The 16,979-nt window shown below is 37.2% G+C and overlaps 1 protein-coding gene across 7 annotated transcripts in view; it reads right to left on the reverse strand.

The window, feature by feature from the left end:
* UBR2 (ubiquitin protein ligase E3 component n-recognin 2) overlaps positions 1-16,979 on the reverse strand; it is a 126,463-nt gene that overhangs the window by 41,019 nt on the left and 68,465 nt on the right. For all 7 annotated transcript variants that reach the window (XM_059400453.1, XM_059400454.1, XM_059400451.1 and 4 more), the window contains 10 exons: positions 11,329-11,492; positions 11,140-11,239; positions 8,823-8,951; positions 7,529-7,712; positions 4,946-5,007; positions 4,195-4,305; positions 3,110-3,175; positions 1,418-1,540; positions 1,246-1,309; positions 137-261 (listed from right to left, as the gene is read on the reverse strand). In XM_059400453.1, coding sequence (XP_059256436.1) covers positions 137-261; positions 1,246-1,309; positions 1,418-1,540; positions 3,110-3,175; positions 4,195-4,305; positions 4,946-5,007; positions 7,529-7,712; positions 8,823-8,951; positions 11,140-11,239; positions 11,329-11,492 — 1,128 coding nt within the window. The remainder of the gene's footprint in view (positions 1-136; positions 262-1,245; positions 1,310-1,417; positions 1,541-3,109; positions 3,176-4,194; positions 4,306-4,945; positions 5,008-7,528; positions 7,713-8,822; positions 8,952-11,139; positions 11,240-11,328; positions 11,493-16,979) is intronic.

Below are 16,979 nucleotides of genomic sequence, written 5' to 3' on the forward strand. Positions count from 1 at the left end.
AATTATTTCTAATAAGAGTGACTGGGAATTACAGTTGTCCTAGAACTGCAGTCTTTACCACTCTAAATCTAAACACACTAGCCTGTCAGGAAAGGAAGAATTTCCGTAATTTCTTTTGTAAGATGTAGGTACTTACATCTTCAGGTAAAGACTTCACCAATTCACTGTGGGCCATAGGTTTGATGCTTAATTGATGGATAATCTCTCGCTTAATTTCATCTGTAGCATTTACCTGTCCAACTCCAGGACTAAATCTCTCTCCTGTTAGTGCAAAAGTATATATTCACACATTTAACATAATCACAATACTTAAGCAGCATACACTTTTAATCAGTGCAATGCAATAATGTATTTTTCTTTGTGCACTAGGAAAGTAATAATTGGTTTGGCAAGAAGCTAGGGTGAGAGCAGCTCCTAACCATACTTCTGAGGCTCAGACACAACAGGTGAGTACAGGCTTTGGGTAGCACAGAGAAAACTCTGCATGCTATTTTGAAAGAATGGGATGAGAAGGCAGGAAGGGACTAGATGTAGTCAGTAACTGGTAGAGCAGTAGTTGTAACCAGAGGACTAGGAAACTGCTTTCACACCATCTGCCACAGGTAGCAGGGAGGGAGAGCCTTCCTCTGTCCTTCTATCTAGTGGCAAATAAGATCTCACCTTCTGAGACCTCTGTTAGTATCACCCCCTGACAGAAGCCAGGGTGCTCTGTTGTACGGACTACAGAGTCTAAAATAGTAGAGGAGGTAGAGAAGGTAAAAAAATAGAATAGGAAAGATGGCGGTGACTGGACTGAAAATACAGGCAATAAGAGAAGAAATCTGCATCTGTTAGCCACAGGTCTCTATTAACTTATTTTTATCCTATCTAAAAGCCAAGATGACAGTTCTGTAACACAAAACCACAGAAAGAAACATGCTTAAGATATGAAGTAATAGTAAATAGCTCAAATAGCTCCTAAACATCTTATTTTTACTTGATAAACTCTTCTGTCCTACTTTTTTCTCAACAAAGAGCCTTTCAGATTATTCTGCTTCAGCACTTTCACTCTCTTCTTCCAAAGCACCAAGGCATTATCACTCTCAGTGCTACAGTAACTGGAAGGGAGAAAGAGATGGATGCTCTAATCTTCCCCTGAAACTGAAGAACTGCTCAAACAAAAGAACTGCAGCTTAGAAACTTGGAACTATTTCTTATCACAAAAGTCAATGTAATTGATAAATGTTGCAAACAATCCAAACTTACCAACAAGCATTATAATGAGGTACAACATCTCTTCTATTAAAGTGTTGTTTTGCTGAACTACATCCTGTAACAAGTGGAAGGGAAGTTCAGAGATACAAATACAAACACATCCAAAAAGAATGAAAGATATTTTTTAAATAATGTATTGTGGTCTTATAAAACATGCTCTTACCTTATGGGTAATCTCAGAGCTAAATCTTTTTCCATAGTCTGGAGTACTGAAAATCTGGTAAAGTTCAAAGCGGCTGAGCATTATCATCAGGAAATGATTTGGATCCATCATGGAGACACCTGTCTTTTGTTTTGTTTTGTTTTTTTAAATGTTTGAGATAAAGGAAAAGAGGGAGGTTAAAAGGGTTACTAAACAATTAGTGAAAGATATTTTGGGCTGAATAAGTGAAAAGAGCTTACTTATTCACCAATCCCTATAAAAGATGAACCCCCCCCCCCCAGTCAATTCCCTACCTGTTGAAGCTACAAGTGTGGACAAGAATCTAAGCTGGTAAAACAAAATAAAGTATAGACAAAACAAAAACACCCTAACCTTACCCACTGGAATAATACGGACTATATGTTCTCTTGTCTTTTAATGCTCTGACTTAACTGCAACCCTATAAATTCCATTCGAAATTTTATCTCTGGGCTCTCTTATCACTCTCTAGTAGTGCATGGACTCTGAGAGAAATGTGCTACTGCAATTAAGCTTCTAGCACTTCTTATTTACCTAATACTAAGTTCTTAAGGAGAACTCTCAAACTAATTTTTGGTGATAAAAACTATACTAACTGAAAGGGTTTTTTTTTTTTTTAAAAGATTATTTATTTATTTATTTGACAGACAGAGATCACAAGTAGGCAGAGAGGCAGGCAGAGAGAGAGGGGAGGAAGTAGTCTCCCTGCCTAGCAGAGAGCCCAATTCGGGGCTTGATCCCCGAACCCTGGATCATGACCTAAGCCAAAGGCAGAGGCTTTAACCCACAGAGCCATCCAGGTGCCCCCGAAACAGCTTTTAAATATTAGTTTTAATTCTTCTTTAATTAAATCAACTCGAATTTTATTTTGAGCCAATCATTTTTGAAATTTACATTTCATAACCTTTCGTATCACTTTTAAATCTATTCAGCAATAACAACTACTATGTGATTATGCTATCTGCACAATGGACAAAAAGGGACTAAGATACAGTTGCCATAGTTTAGTGGAAGGGACAAAAAGTAAATTGGCAACTGCGGATCCAGAGCTGTTAATGCTATGGTGGGGATGAACACCATGCTAGGACCTTCCCAAATGGGATATTTAGCTACATTTCTGTGTGTTGGGGAAGCCTTCTGGTGAAAGTGACACTAAACACTAAGACATGCAGGAAGACAAGCTGCAAGGTGAACAGAAAAGGAAGGGGATGGGGTGGGCAAACTGGGGAGCAAAAGAAACAGATGTGCAGAATGTAAGACTTAAGAGAGCATGGCAATTTCAGGGAATTTTAACATAGTTAAGTTTCATAAGCCTTAGGGTCTGGGGTCTTTAACCAGAGGACAATGAAGAAAAAGATGGCTTTCAGGTTTCTGACTCAACTATACGACTGTATAGATTATTAAACAATATACTGAGATAGGAAACCCAAGACAGGAGGAAGGTATGGAGGAAATAAGAGGAGTTAGTTTGAATATACTAAATCTGAAACATGTCCAAGAAATCTAGATGGAAATGTTCTACAGGCTGTTAGCCATATGAGTTTAGAGCTCAGCAGACAGGGCTAGGCTAAAGCTACAGATTTGGGAGTAATCATAAGTGACTGGGTTCTGTGAAAATGACAAGAAGAAAAACATTTCCTACAACCCCTAAGTTTAATGCTTTTAATTCATTACCTGAAGCATTATTATATCCTTGTCAAACATTTCACGTCTGCATTTCACATTATGGTAGTAATATATCTAAAAAAAAATTGATTATATTGGGTAAATAGGTTTTTATTTGTGCAGCTCCCTTCCCTCCCCAATCCCCAATAGCACATGGGTTTAATCCAAGTGTGAACGCAGATGCACACGCACATGCATGCTTGTACACACACACACACACACACACACACACACACACACACGTGGTTCTCTCAACAGTTAATACTATCCTCACAGAGATTAATTAATTAGAAATTTCCAGATTTCAGTATTCACTCTATAGCCCACATTTTGCAACCAACTTTCTGGTTTCCCCAACAAAACTATTTTTCTATAAGGTTTATGGCTATGAAGAATGAAAACCAAACCAAACCAAACCCTATACCAAGCCTTGATAAGGTCTAAAAATAAAAACCTCAATTTCAGAGCTATAGTAATATAACTTTTTTTTTGATTGAAGTACAGCTGACACACAATATTCCATTAGTTTCTGGTGTGCAACACAATAATTGGACAAGTCCATTAAGTTATGCTGTGCTCACAAGTGTAGCTGCCATCTGTCCCCATTTAACACTATCACAATACCACTGACTAAGAGTCCCTATGCTGTGCCTTTCATCTTCATGACTTACTCATTCCATAATTGGAAACTTATACCCCTCACTATGCTTCACCCATTTAACCCATCCCCATACCCCTTCCCCTCTGGTAACCATTAGTTTCTGAGAGAATTTTCAACTTTTAGCACAATTTTATTTAAATAGATGAAATCTGGATTTTTACTACATTATGTTTTGTTAAACGATTCTAAGAATGATCTCAAATTAAAAAAAATCAAGTAACTTAAGTTCATTTCTATTTTTGATACTGTTTCTTGACAAAGTATGAATAAGAGTTCTAAGAAACTTTTTGGTTTAACATTACTTTTATCCTCTTGAACAATTTAATATAGATACTCAACTTTCCATGACTTAAGTAGAGTGAAAATTACAACCTTCTCAGAAGCCAAAGGGATAGATGGACTGAAATCTCTTCATGAACTAAAAAACACTTACCTGGTTTACTAGAGAGAACCCATTTCTTCTCCACATGCCTGCATGTACTTGGGCACATAAAACAAGACATCTAAGAGGGTGTTCTATCAACATGGGTGGGCTAAGTTCACTCTGTATATAAAAAAAAATTTTTTTAATCCATAAAAATCTCAACTGTATAAAGAAGATAGGGTGATAGTGATGGAAACTATATAAAACAGCAGTCAAAATTACTTAAAGTATGTTTGCCTGATGGTTAATTTTATATGTTAACTTGGCTACGCCATGGTACCCAGCTTTTGATTAAGTCCAGTCCACATGCTGCTGTGAAAATATTTTGTAGATGTGATTAGCATTTAAATCACCATACTTTGAGTAAAGCACATTACCTTCCGTAATGTAGATGGACCTCATCCAATTAAGTTCAAGGCCTTAAAAGAAACACTGAGGTCCCCCAATCACAGCTGAAGAAATTTGGTTTCCAGAATGCCTTTGGACCTCAGACTACAATATGAACTCTTCCTTGGGTCTCCATATTTCAGACTTGCCAGACCCCATAATCTGCGTAAGCCAATTCCTTACAATAAATCAATTTTTTGTCTTTTTCTCTCTCCATACTTACACACCCCTGTGAACATGCACGTATGCACAATCTTCTATTGGTTCTGTTTTTTTCTCCACAACCCTGATTAATAAAGTTTGTTTTAAAGTAATTTCAAGCACATGAAACATAATAAACAGGCATTTACTTTTAAATGTTAAAATTACTTACTAGAGGTAGGAGTTCTGGAAATTTGTATGCCACTTCGCTTTTGCTTAATAATACATGTAAACCTGCATAGGAGAACAAACAAAAAAGCATTTCTACAAATGCAAATCATTTAGAAAAAAGTCCTAAATATTCACTCAACTTCGTATCTACTCTTTCTCTTTGGGAACCTATCTCATTACAAAGTAAGATAAAAAATGAATTGAATCTATAAATGAAGCTTTTTGAATTGATATTCTCATGAACCTCTGTATCAAAGGTACACTTAGAGCTAGAGTCCTAATTACATTTACTAATACACACTGATGATGTTTTATAGAACTAAATGTTAGACGTACAAATATAGCAAAAGCAGTTCTGTAATTATCAAAGCAATTTATATATGTTATCCTCACTTTAAGGGTCATATTTCACTGTCCCCATTTAAAGTATAGCAGGAGATCCTTCTGGCAAGTCAACAGAGAGATGAGTCCTGGGATTCATGGTCCATGCCAATCCTGATCTCAGATTTAAGTTCCCTTAGAACTTTAAGATCAAAGCCTCTCTAGTTCCTAACTGCAAAGGGCTTTTGTATTGCTCAACCTTGCTTAATTCTGTTAACTAAGAACTAATTCTCCTATTTATGTTGCTGTCTACATAGAGAATGTTTTTCTACAATCTTATCAATAGATAAGGCGGACCACTTGGTTAATACTGGCTTGAGGCTTTTATACCCGAGAAGACCTGAATCATGAGTCTTCATTCTAATGACCTGCACTTGACATCTGCCACTCAAGCTCCATTAGTACAAACCCCAGGTTGTTGTTGAACCGTTTTATGTGTGTTTACTTAGTAAGCTCTTCAATTAGATTATAAGCATTTAGGCCAAGTTTTATCAAATACAGTCAGGAGAATGCTCAAAAAGGTTCACTGAGGTCTGAGAGCAGTAAAGACCTAGGTAGGCAGAAATGAGTACAACTCTCAGAGTACTGACTGTTTTCCTTGTGGATAACTATCAGCACTGGCCTCCAACATAAAACCAGAATTTTTAAAGGCAGCAAAGATCAGCAACTGAGTTGTAAATAGGACCAACATTCCTACATCCCAGCTGAAAACTTTCCCACAACACTGTGCTATCACCTGCTCACAAGTATCAATAGGTTCAGTCTGCTCAAAGCACTTGTGGAAACAAAACAGGGCCTCAACAAGTTTCATACTAAGTACTTCTTTGTTGTTCTATTTGTTGCATTACTGATATTTGGATGTCTAAGTTCTCTTAAATCTCCACAACTTCCATAAGACTGCTGGAATGCTAGGCTCTAGCATTAAGAAAATGTGACAATGCTCAGAGCAGTCAAAGAAAAATGCACTCAGAAAAGAAAGAGGATTATTATTCCTGATCCCATGTCCATTTAAGAATAATAAAGAATAATAAAGGAATACTTTACATACTTTATGTATGTAAAGAATAATAAAGGAATAATAAAGAATAGAATACTTAAAGGAATACTAAAGGAATACTAGGAAGAGCTCTATGCCCATAAATTTGATAACTTAGATGAAATGTAACAATTTCTTGAAAAACACAGACTACCAAAGCTCCTAGAAGGAGAAACAAGATAACTAGAACTAACCTATATCCATTAAAGAAACTGAGCCAGTAATTAATGACCTTCCAAAAAAGAAAACTCTCAAGCCCATATGGTTTCACTGAGGAATTCTACCAAACATTTAAGGAAGAAATGATATCAATTCTCCACGATCTCTTACACAAACCACTTTTACATCATAATAAATTATTCAGCCACATACTTAAGATAAACTACAAATTCTGCAATGAGTAAAATAGCTACCTTCAGAACTTCTACTCTCAAAAGTTAAAAATGTAACTAAAGGGAACAGTAGTATGTGAGCAGGATAAGAATTCCTGCAATTAAGAAATATGGAAGGAAGCTACACCGAAATGAGTCTGAAGGTAGAGATGGACAAGTGAATATTCGAAGTTTTTGGCTGCTACAAGGTGGTGGCTTCAAATATTCCACCAAGTAAAACGGGTTTGTAAATCAACTACTTATGATTAAAAAACTGTCATTCCAATGTGGGACTCACTCTAGACCTGCTGCTTAAAAGGTTATCAATAAATGAGTAAGAAACAGTTCAGAGGAGAAGAAAAAAAATTAGGGTGGTTCCAATTTATCAGCAATCACTTAAGTGACAGGGTGATTTGAATGGTAACAACACAGACTCTGAATGTGGGCTGAGTTAACCATGTGGTACACAACACGTGGTATGTGCAGTTTAGAAGCCTGAGGCAGCACTATGGTACTGTCCTTATAAACATGGCTTCTGGGACCAAAGCACCTCACAATTCCTACTCTGACTCTTTCTTGCTGCATGACACTAAGAAGTCACCTCTATGTCTCAGTCTTCCCTTCTGTGAAGCAAATGTAATAGTAATAATACCTACCTCATAGGCCAATGTGGTGATTAAGTAAGTCAATGCTTATAAAACTCTCAATATAATGTACAGAAAGTATTCAAAAAATATTAACCACAGACAACTTAAAAGATAATTTCAGGGTTCTCTTTTGGGGAAAAATGCTTTACCTGCAAGTAAGCGAGAAACTGGGAGGTGAATGCTAACTTTTTCTTGGGAAACACAGTATCTGATAGTTTCCACTGAATGTCCACAAATGCTTAACGTGATTGGCTGTTCACCATCAGTGAAACCACCATGACACTGCATCAATACAGCAAGGCATTTCTTGTAAGCTTCAATTAACACTTTTTCCTAAAAAAGAGGGTATTCTGTAAGTGACTTAAAAAGTTGGGTTTCTACAACATTGAATAAGCCCTCTTACTTACTTACTTACTAAGTACCTCAGATATCAATATAGGCAAGACCAAACACAATCTTCCCTCCCCCAATATAGTCCCTCTTCCAGTGCCCTATCTCAGGGAACACCATCTCCATACAGCTGTGGAAATCTAGAAATTATTCCAATACTCTCCTTTCCCTCATTTCCCACTGTCCAATCTATTACTAAGTTACAATTTCATCTCCTAAATTTCTCTCAAAACTGGCCAATTATCATCTCCAGTAACTCAAAGGAAAGCCAATCACTTATTAAATTCCCTGCTTCTATTTTGACCTCTCCTCTATCTATTCTCACACAGAGTAATTAAAAAAAAGAAAACAACAACATGTAACCTGTATCATGTCACCTTTTCTGCACAGTAGCCACTAGTGGCATCCCAACTCTATTAGAATAAAACCCAAATTTCTCTCCATGGCCTCCAAGACCCTGCAGTATCAGGTCCCTGTCCAGTTCTCTACCTTCAACTGCAGTGCTCCAACCTGAGCCTTCTCATGGCCCCTGGACCAATCATACTCTTTCTCATCAACAGAGCATGCTGCAGCTGTCTCACAGTCAGGAATATTCTTTGCTCTTTGACCAGTTAACTCTGACACATAGTTCAGATCTCATAGAAGTCTTCTCTTACCTCTTAACTTACACAGGCTCTCACCTAGACTTTATAGCCAAAGGAGAGCAAAGTAATTTTAAGACAGAGAACAAATGAAATAGTTATAAAGCTTCATTTTTGAATAAATCTCTAAACTCTTTTTATAAGCTCAAAATCTAGATGAGATTATGGGGGGGAAATGTAGATAGTAACAGAAGAGAGAGTGGATCATTTCTTCCTCTGTTTTCCAAGTTTCTTCCTAAGGCTTCAGAATTTTAACGTTTATGGAATTTGTAAGTAAGAGAAGAAAAAAATGTTATTTCACGAGTTAAGTATCACCACTATCCTCTCCAAATGTCCTCAGAAATCTTAGGAATCTGTCTACAGCCCCTCTTCCATTTATCTCCTTCCCCCACTACCCCTCGAAGAAACTCACGTCTAAAGCACACCAGTCCTGCATCATTGAAATGACATGTGTTAATTTCATTTGTAGCGTAAAGGCTGCCTCCCATTCTGGTTCCATTTCAATATGCTGTCCTACTTGACGTGTAATTGGATCCATTCCCTTAGAAGAAGCAAAAAAATTTTATTTTAAAAATATTTTATGCATTTATTTGAGAAAAAGAGCGCACAAGCAGGCAGAAGGGCAGGCAGAAGGAGAGGGAGAAACAGGTTCCCTGCTGAACAGAGCCCGACAGGGGATTCATTACCTGAGCCAAAGGCAGACGCTTTACTGACTGAGCCACCCAGGTGCCCCAAAAGAAGAGAAAAGATTTTAAATGGATTAAAATTATGCTTGTCCTCTTACAATGAAACTTAAGAAATAGTATAGAATATATTTTGATTATAAAAACACGTAAAATGCAAGTTTTATAAGAAGTCCAACTCCCTAACTTACATGTTTCTATATTAACATTCTCTAAAATATGGAATTAAAAAAAATTAGAACAAATAATTTTGAGGCAATCTTGTATATGTTTTAAACAATAAAATGTATACTTCACTCCAACGATCCTTCAAGTTATATTTTTAGCTCTATCATTTACGGACTAAACTGTTGAAAGAAATTGGACAGGTTTTTAAAATAGTAATGAATTTATATTTTACAATATAATAAAGTTTTTGTAATTATTGCTAATCCGCAACTAAAAGTTCTCACAGAATAAAGAAAGCAAAACAAAAAAAGCCCCTCTAAAACAGAAATAGAAAACAAAAAGATAAACAAAATAGTTATATAAGAATATACTTAAAAAAAAAAAAAGATTTTATTTATTTGAGGGAAAGAGAGAGAGAACATGAGCAGGGGAGAGAGGCAGAGGGAGAGGAGAAGCAGGCTCCCTGCTGAGGAGGGAGCCCAACCTAGCTTGATCCCAGAACCCTGGGATCGTGACCTGTGCCTAAAGCAGATGCTTAACCGACTGAGCCATGCTGGGCGCCCCAAAATATATAGTTTTAGAAGAATTTTAAGTAAGAATATAATGTTTTAGAAATTAGCTTAACAGGGTGTCTGGGTGGCTGAGTTGGTTAAGCATCTGTCTTCGGCTCAGGTCATGATCTCAGAGTCCTGGGATTGAGCCTTGCATTGGGCTCCCTGCTCAGTGGGTGGCGTGCTTCTCCTTTTCCCTCTGCCTGCTGCTCTGTCTGCTTGCGTGCTCTGTCAAATAAATAAGTAAAATCTTAAAAAAAAAAAAAAGAGAGAGAGACAAAAAAGTAAAATAAGAAACTAGCCTAACTACCCTCTTGGTGCATCAGAACTGATTACAGAAATAGAGGATAGCTCTAATACTTAAAATGGCCAAAGTTTCTACAGATAGAAAAGCAGAAAAGTATTATAATAAATTAAACATCCTAACCCAATATAGAAACCAGAATATTTTCCAAAAATGATAAGTTGATTTTATTTCTTGCTTAAGGAAGTCAGATAGCTACTAAAAGAATTATAATGGGGGTGCCTGGGTGGCTCAGTGGGTTAAGCCTCTGCCTTCGGCCCAGGTTATGATCTCAGGGTCCTGGGATCGAACCCTGCATCAGGCTCTCTGCTCGACAAGGGAGCCTGCTTCTCCCTCTCTCTCTACCTGCCTCTCTGCCTACTTGTGATCTCTGTCTATCAAATGAATAAATAAAATCTTAAAAAAAAAATAAAAGAATTATAATGGTATGGCTCAGATATTTTGGCATGATATCAACCTTCTTACAGTTAAAACCATACCAGTTAGCTTCTGCTTCTAGATTCTGTTCTGTATAGGACAGTGTTTCCAAAAAAACAGAATTAAACAGAGGGCAGTAAGTTCTATACTGTATTATATAAATATACCAAGGAGAGAAAAAGAATTATGGAAACATTAAACAAAAAAATTAAATATTATAGTTTCTTAAATAAATATTATAGTTTCTTAACTTCACAATATTTCCATGTAAGCATATTAAAAACAGTAAACTTGCAATCCTCAAAAAAAACCCGTTAATGGTAACCAAAAGAACAGCCAAATACAAAAGAATAGCAGATGCCAGAACTTTTGCTTGGATGTCATTCATTCTACACCATTCTAAGAGTTTCCAACTCTTAGAAAGAAACTCTTCCAAAGAGTTTCTTTGTCCAAATTATAGTCATCTAAATCATTCTTTTGGAAATGTGCCCCAAATGAAAACACAAAAGATGTTCAGTGCAATAAACCAAAAAAAAAAAAAAAAAAAAAGAAAAGAAAGAAAGAAAAAGAAAGTTCTTTTCTTTAAAATGTTCCATTTATACATACCTGCATACATTTGAGTAATTCCAAAAAGGCATCAAATCCTTCTAGGAATTTCTCCCTCAGATCATCTGACCACTCGGTTGGTTTGCTAATTAACACATACCTGAACAAGATAAAAATAGCAATGAACATATGGGTAAACACTGACATATTACAAGTTGCAAGTGGTTGGATAATTAAACAAAAACTTACTTGAGATCTAAAATAAGACTCTGAACTCTCCTAAACTTGAAGGCTTGTAAAGCAGTATATCGTTCAAACTGAAATCTACCCTGGGCATCTCGATGTCTCAAATGATCCATAAAAGTCTTAATGATGATGGTCATCAGGTTTTCTTCTGTGATAAGCATCCGAGCCTAGAAAAAAGTGTATCAGGGCACATTGGTGATTAAAACCTGTTTACTAGAAAGCTAAAAAAAGTCACCAACACTGGTTAGCTCTTTGAAGTTTAAACCTCTTTCACTGTAACTATGTATCATAAATGCATTATTTCTAAATAACAATTACTTACTCCAACAGCCACGTGTATGAAGCAACAATTATATCATGGAGAAAGATGCCAGAATTTTAGGAGACAGATCCAAGGCTCATTATTCAAAGACAATTCAGGGTGGGGGATCTGAACCAGGCTGAAAATTTTCCTTAACTGAGACATTTAGACACCTATAATGGTATGGTATAATTATTCTAGGATCCAGAGGTTCATATCAGATTCTGTATGAAACTATATTTCCTCTTAATCTCCTTTTAAAATTTATTTTTTGTTTCTATGTATATACGTATCTATGTATTTTTGAATAAGCAAATACATTTAAATGACTAAAAAAAAAAAGGTAAAAAGTTTCCTAGCTCCCAAGGTCCCCCTTGCAAAGGCAATCTCTTTGAGCAGTTTTCTTGCATATTCTTCCAGAGATGATGTGTGTGTGTATAATACATACATATATGTACCAACAAACACACACACACACACACACACACACACACACGTATATACATTTATAATATATGGGTTAAGTGTTACTAAGTAGATAGAAGTATACATAAATTTAACTATACCTATTTCTCTACATATATTTAATTATATCTATTTCTGACCCTCAAAGGATAGCATATTATAAACTGTTCTGCACTTGTTTTTTTAACTTCATGTATTTTAGAGATTGTTCCATATCAGTTCATATAAATTCCCTCAATCATCTTAACTATCACCAGGTTATTTTTTTCTACCGTACTTTATTTAGCCAGGCAGGCCCTTAATGGTGAGACATGAGACATCTGGATTTTTTCCAGTCTTCTGCTATTTATTACAAAAGATGTTGCAATGAATATTAGCTGTGTACAACTGCAAGGATATTTATAGAATAATTTTCTAGAAGTAGAATTACTGGGTTAAAGTGTACGCACATTATAAATTTTACTGATATCACCAAACTGTCTCCACAAAGAAGCTCACCAATTTATATGTCCATCTACAGTGTGTGACCTTCCCCTCATGCTTTCAGTAACACAATGAAACTTTAAACATTTGATCTTTGCCATTCTGATGATTTTAGATTTCATCTTACTTTGAATGAGGTTGGACATTATTTTATAACAATTTGCATTTCCTTTTCTGCTCCATAATAAAGTCAGAAGGTCTAATATTATTTGAATACCTCATTATTACTGTGCTATAAATGATCATGGTTTTCCCCTACCTTTCTAGCCTAACTAGGCTCAAGGGTATTACTGGCGTTGGGGGGGACCTACTTAACTAGGTCTCCCACTAATCAATTAGCAATATAGAAAGTTGCATCAAAAAGTAGGACAGGGTGCTTGGGTGGCTCAGTTGGTTAAGTGTCCAACTTCTTGATTTCGGCTCAGGTGGTCATGATCTCAGGGTCATGGGATCGAGCCACATGCCAGGCTCCATACTTCTCTCCCTCTCTCTGCCCCTTCCCCTGCCCACATGTGCTCTCTTTCTCTAAAATAATAAATAAATCTTTTAAAAAAGGTAGGACAAAAAAGTGCAGAAGATATAAGTCTAAGTATATAGTAAGGCTGTGTTCTAATGTAAAAGTTCTGAGGTTATCAGATAAAGAGAAAAATCTATGTAGTTAAATATTCCTTTGAAAAACTCAAGTCATCATCACCTTGTCAAAACATAGGACCTAAGACCTCAAAAATCAACAGGATTAAGTTCTGTTCATTTTCCTACACAGTGAAGACTAAGGTCAACTTTGAAGAAGAGGAGGTATTGACAGGTTAAGATAAAAGGTTGGGGCACCTGGGTGGCTCAGTTGGTTAAGCAACTGCCTTTGGCTCAAGTCATGATCCTGGAGTCCCTGGAGACTGAGGCCCACATCAGGGTCCCTGCTTGGCAGGGAGTCTGCTTCTCTGACCCTCCCCCTTCTCATGCTCTCTCTCTCATTCTCTCTCAAATAAATAAATAAATAGAATCTTTTAAAAAACAAAACAAAACAGTCCTTTTCTTTGTTTGCTGAATTAGTTGATTTTGAGAAAGTAAAATGATTCTGATGGTCATGGGTGCCAACTTAAAAAAAAAATCACTAAGACGTCCATTAGTAATGTCCCATTAAGAGATAGGAGTTATTCAGGTATTTCCACTTCTAAAATGAAAACCAGAGAAAGCAAGAGCAAAAGTTCAGGAAAGAAGAACAAAAAAGTTCAGAAAAGAACAAAAAACTTTCTTTAAGTGCTTGGCTTTATCACCTCTTGCCTAGCTTGTTGCTAACCTTTCAAGGTAACCTTCAACATTAAATATCTAACATTATTATACAGTCCTAGAACTTCTTATTATCCTAAAAGTGCTTAATTTTAATTTTAATTTATTTATTTTTAAAAAGATTTTATTTATTTGAGAGAGAGAGAAAGCAAGACAGCACAGGCAGAGGGAGTGGCAGAAGGAGAGGGAGGTGGGGCTCGACATGACCTGAGCCAAAGGCAGTCACTTAACCAACTGAGCCACCCAGGCATCCCCAAACTGCTTAATTTTTAAATGCCTACAATTCGCTTTGCTGTAAATTTTACTACTGCTACTTACCTTAATTATAATTTTATTCACTTTATATAATTTGTATTCAATCTTGTGTTGCAAGGCTCATTACATATCTAACAGCATATTCAAAATGGGCCATAGTTCCCCAAGACTCTGAAAAACTTTATTTTTAATTTTTTAAAAAGATTTTTTATTTGACTTATTTGACAGAGAGAGACAGTGAGAGAGGGAACACAAGCAGGGGGAGTGCGAGAGGGAGAAGGCTGCTTCCCATGGAGCAGGGAGCCCAATGCAGGGCTTGATCCCAAGACTCTGGGATCACGTCCTCAGCCAAAGTCTGAGGCTTAATGCCTGAGCCACCCAGGGGCCCCCATTTTATTTTTTAAGATTTTTTTATACAGATCTTATTTATTATTTTGAGAGCAAGAGAGTGTGAGCATCAGGAGGGGCAGGGGCAGAGGGAGAGAAAGAATCTCAAGCAGATTCCACAATGAGCACAGAGCCTGACATGGCGGTCAATCTCACCACCCTGAGATCAGGACATGAGCTGAAATCAAGTCGGATGACCAACTGACTGAACCACCCAAACACTCCTCTGAAAAACTTTACTGAATAATAATGGCCTGTGTACACACTTTCAGTTAAGCTAAACATGATACAGCATACAGGAATAATGCTGACTATAAATTAGGGCACATATAACAAAAACAAATTAGAACAAATAAGATACTGTCATCACTTGAATTATTAGTTTTGCTTTTTGACCAGGTTATTTAAAAATGAAGACTGAATTTTCAGTTAACCCAAAAGATCAATCAATATATGGAGTTCTATCACGGATATATAACATTTCACTAATATCTAGGCAACTGATTTTTTTTTTTTTAAAAGATTTTATTTATTTATTTGACAAAAAGAGACACAGCGAGAGAGGGAACACAAGAAGGGGGAGTGAGAGAGTGGAGAAGCAGGCTCCCCACTGAGCAGAGAGCAGGGCTCGATCCCAAGACCGTGGGATCATGACCTGAGTTGAAGGCAGACGCTTAATGACTGAGCCACCCAGGCGCCCCTAAGCAATTGATTTTTAAGCAGGGATAGGCAGATGAATTACTAATGGTGCTTTTTCAAGAAATGATACATGTGAGTCTTCTGCTTCCAGTCATGATGGAAGCTTGAGGCTAACCAACATTTCCCCCTAAGAACAACCAGAAAAGATCAGTTAGGAAGAAAAGTTTGAAATCATTAGAGAGCTGCTGAGACAATAAGGACTCGAGGGGATAAAACCATGGAGAAGGGCATGGCAGAAGGAGGTGAGCCAACATTCTGGAGCTGCTTTTCCTTCAGCATCTGACTCTTCTGGGAACTGGACAAAATGAGACAGAAGATCCTGGAAAAGAGTCTGACAAAACTGCTAACAGGAAGAAAAACCAAAGATTTTATCTGGTGTGGGGAGTGGGGTGGTCAGGACTCTAGTAAGAACAGAAGAGTAGGAATGGAGTCCAATTTTCTTCCATTTTCCCCCATAAGATACCTGCAAAATTCTGAAGCTACGCAGGCCAGAAGTCTAAGAGCAGAAAGACTAGAAGAACAGAGGAGCGCTGTGGCAGTTTTAGCAAGTGGAGGAAATAAAACAAGTTCAGAACCCTAGAGAGGGGAGGACTCTTGTGAACCCTCTAGGCTCTCGATTGGGAAATCTTGGAGGATAATGTTGCAGGGGTGAGGATGACTCAGAAGACAGAGTCTTGCCAAAACAACCTGGCGTCATGTCAATTCCTAACTGAACTAAGGTGACAGACCTCTCTCCAGCTGCCTAACATTAAAGAGAATCTTCTTAGGAGAAAGATATCATGCAGTATCTAAGATTTTGTAATAAAGAACATCCTATCAGAAGGCAATGAGAAAGAGAATGGACAGAAACCGTATTTGAGAAGAGAAGGACTCCAAAATTTCCAAATCTGAGAAAGCCACCAGCATAGGGATATAGTATCTACATTCAGTATCTATAAAGAAAATCAAAGCTATATAAATCATAAATCAAGACTGCTGAAATCTAAGACAAATGTCAATAAAAAGTTATTAAGCATTTTAAAGGACTAAATATCAAAATGAGAGAGAGTCTGACGCATGTCTAGATCCCAGGACCCTGGGATCATGACCTGAGCCAAAGGCAGATGCTTAATGACTAAGCCACCCAGGCGCCCCTAGGCAATTGATTTTTAAGCAGGGATAGGCAGATGAACTACTAATGGTGCTTTTTCAAGAAATGATACATGTAAGTCTTCTGCATCCAGTCATGATGGAAGCTTGAGGCTGACCAACATTTCCCCCTAAGAACAACCAGAAAAGATCAGTTAGGAAGAAATGTTTGAAATCATTAGAGAGCTGCTGAGACAATAAGGACTCGAGGGGATAAAACCATGGAGAAGGGGCATGGCAGAGGGAGGTGAGCCAACATTCTGGAGCTGCTTTTCCTTCAGCATCTGAAGGAAAACATCTGAAGCAAAAACATAAAAAAACAGGAATAGACCTACAAATGATCTAGATAATGACATTATCAGACTATGACTTTAAGATGTATTTATTTATCCACTTTACAGAGAGAGAGAGAGAGAGAGAGAGCGAGCAAGCAGGGGCAGGGGGAGAGGGAGAAGAAGAGGGAGAGAATCCCAAGCAGGATTCACACTGAGCACAGAGCCTGACACGGGGCTCAAGGCCATGACCCTGAGATCATGACCTGAGCTGAAATCAAGAACTGAAAGTTCAACTGACTGAGCCACCCAGGCACTCCCAGATCAGACCATGACTTTAAAATAACTACGATTTACATGGTCAGAAAACTGAGGAA

Source organism: Mustela nigripes, chromosome 5 (genome assembly GCF_022355385.1).
Source record: "Mustela nigripes isolate SB6536 chromosome 5, MUSNIG.SB6536, whole genome shotgun sequence".
In the NCBI taxonomy this organism is placed as follows: Eukaryota; Metazoa; Chordata; class Mammalia; order Carnivora; family Mustelidae; genus Mustela; species Mustela nigripes.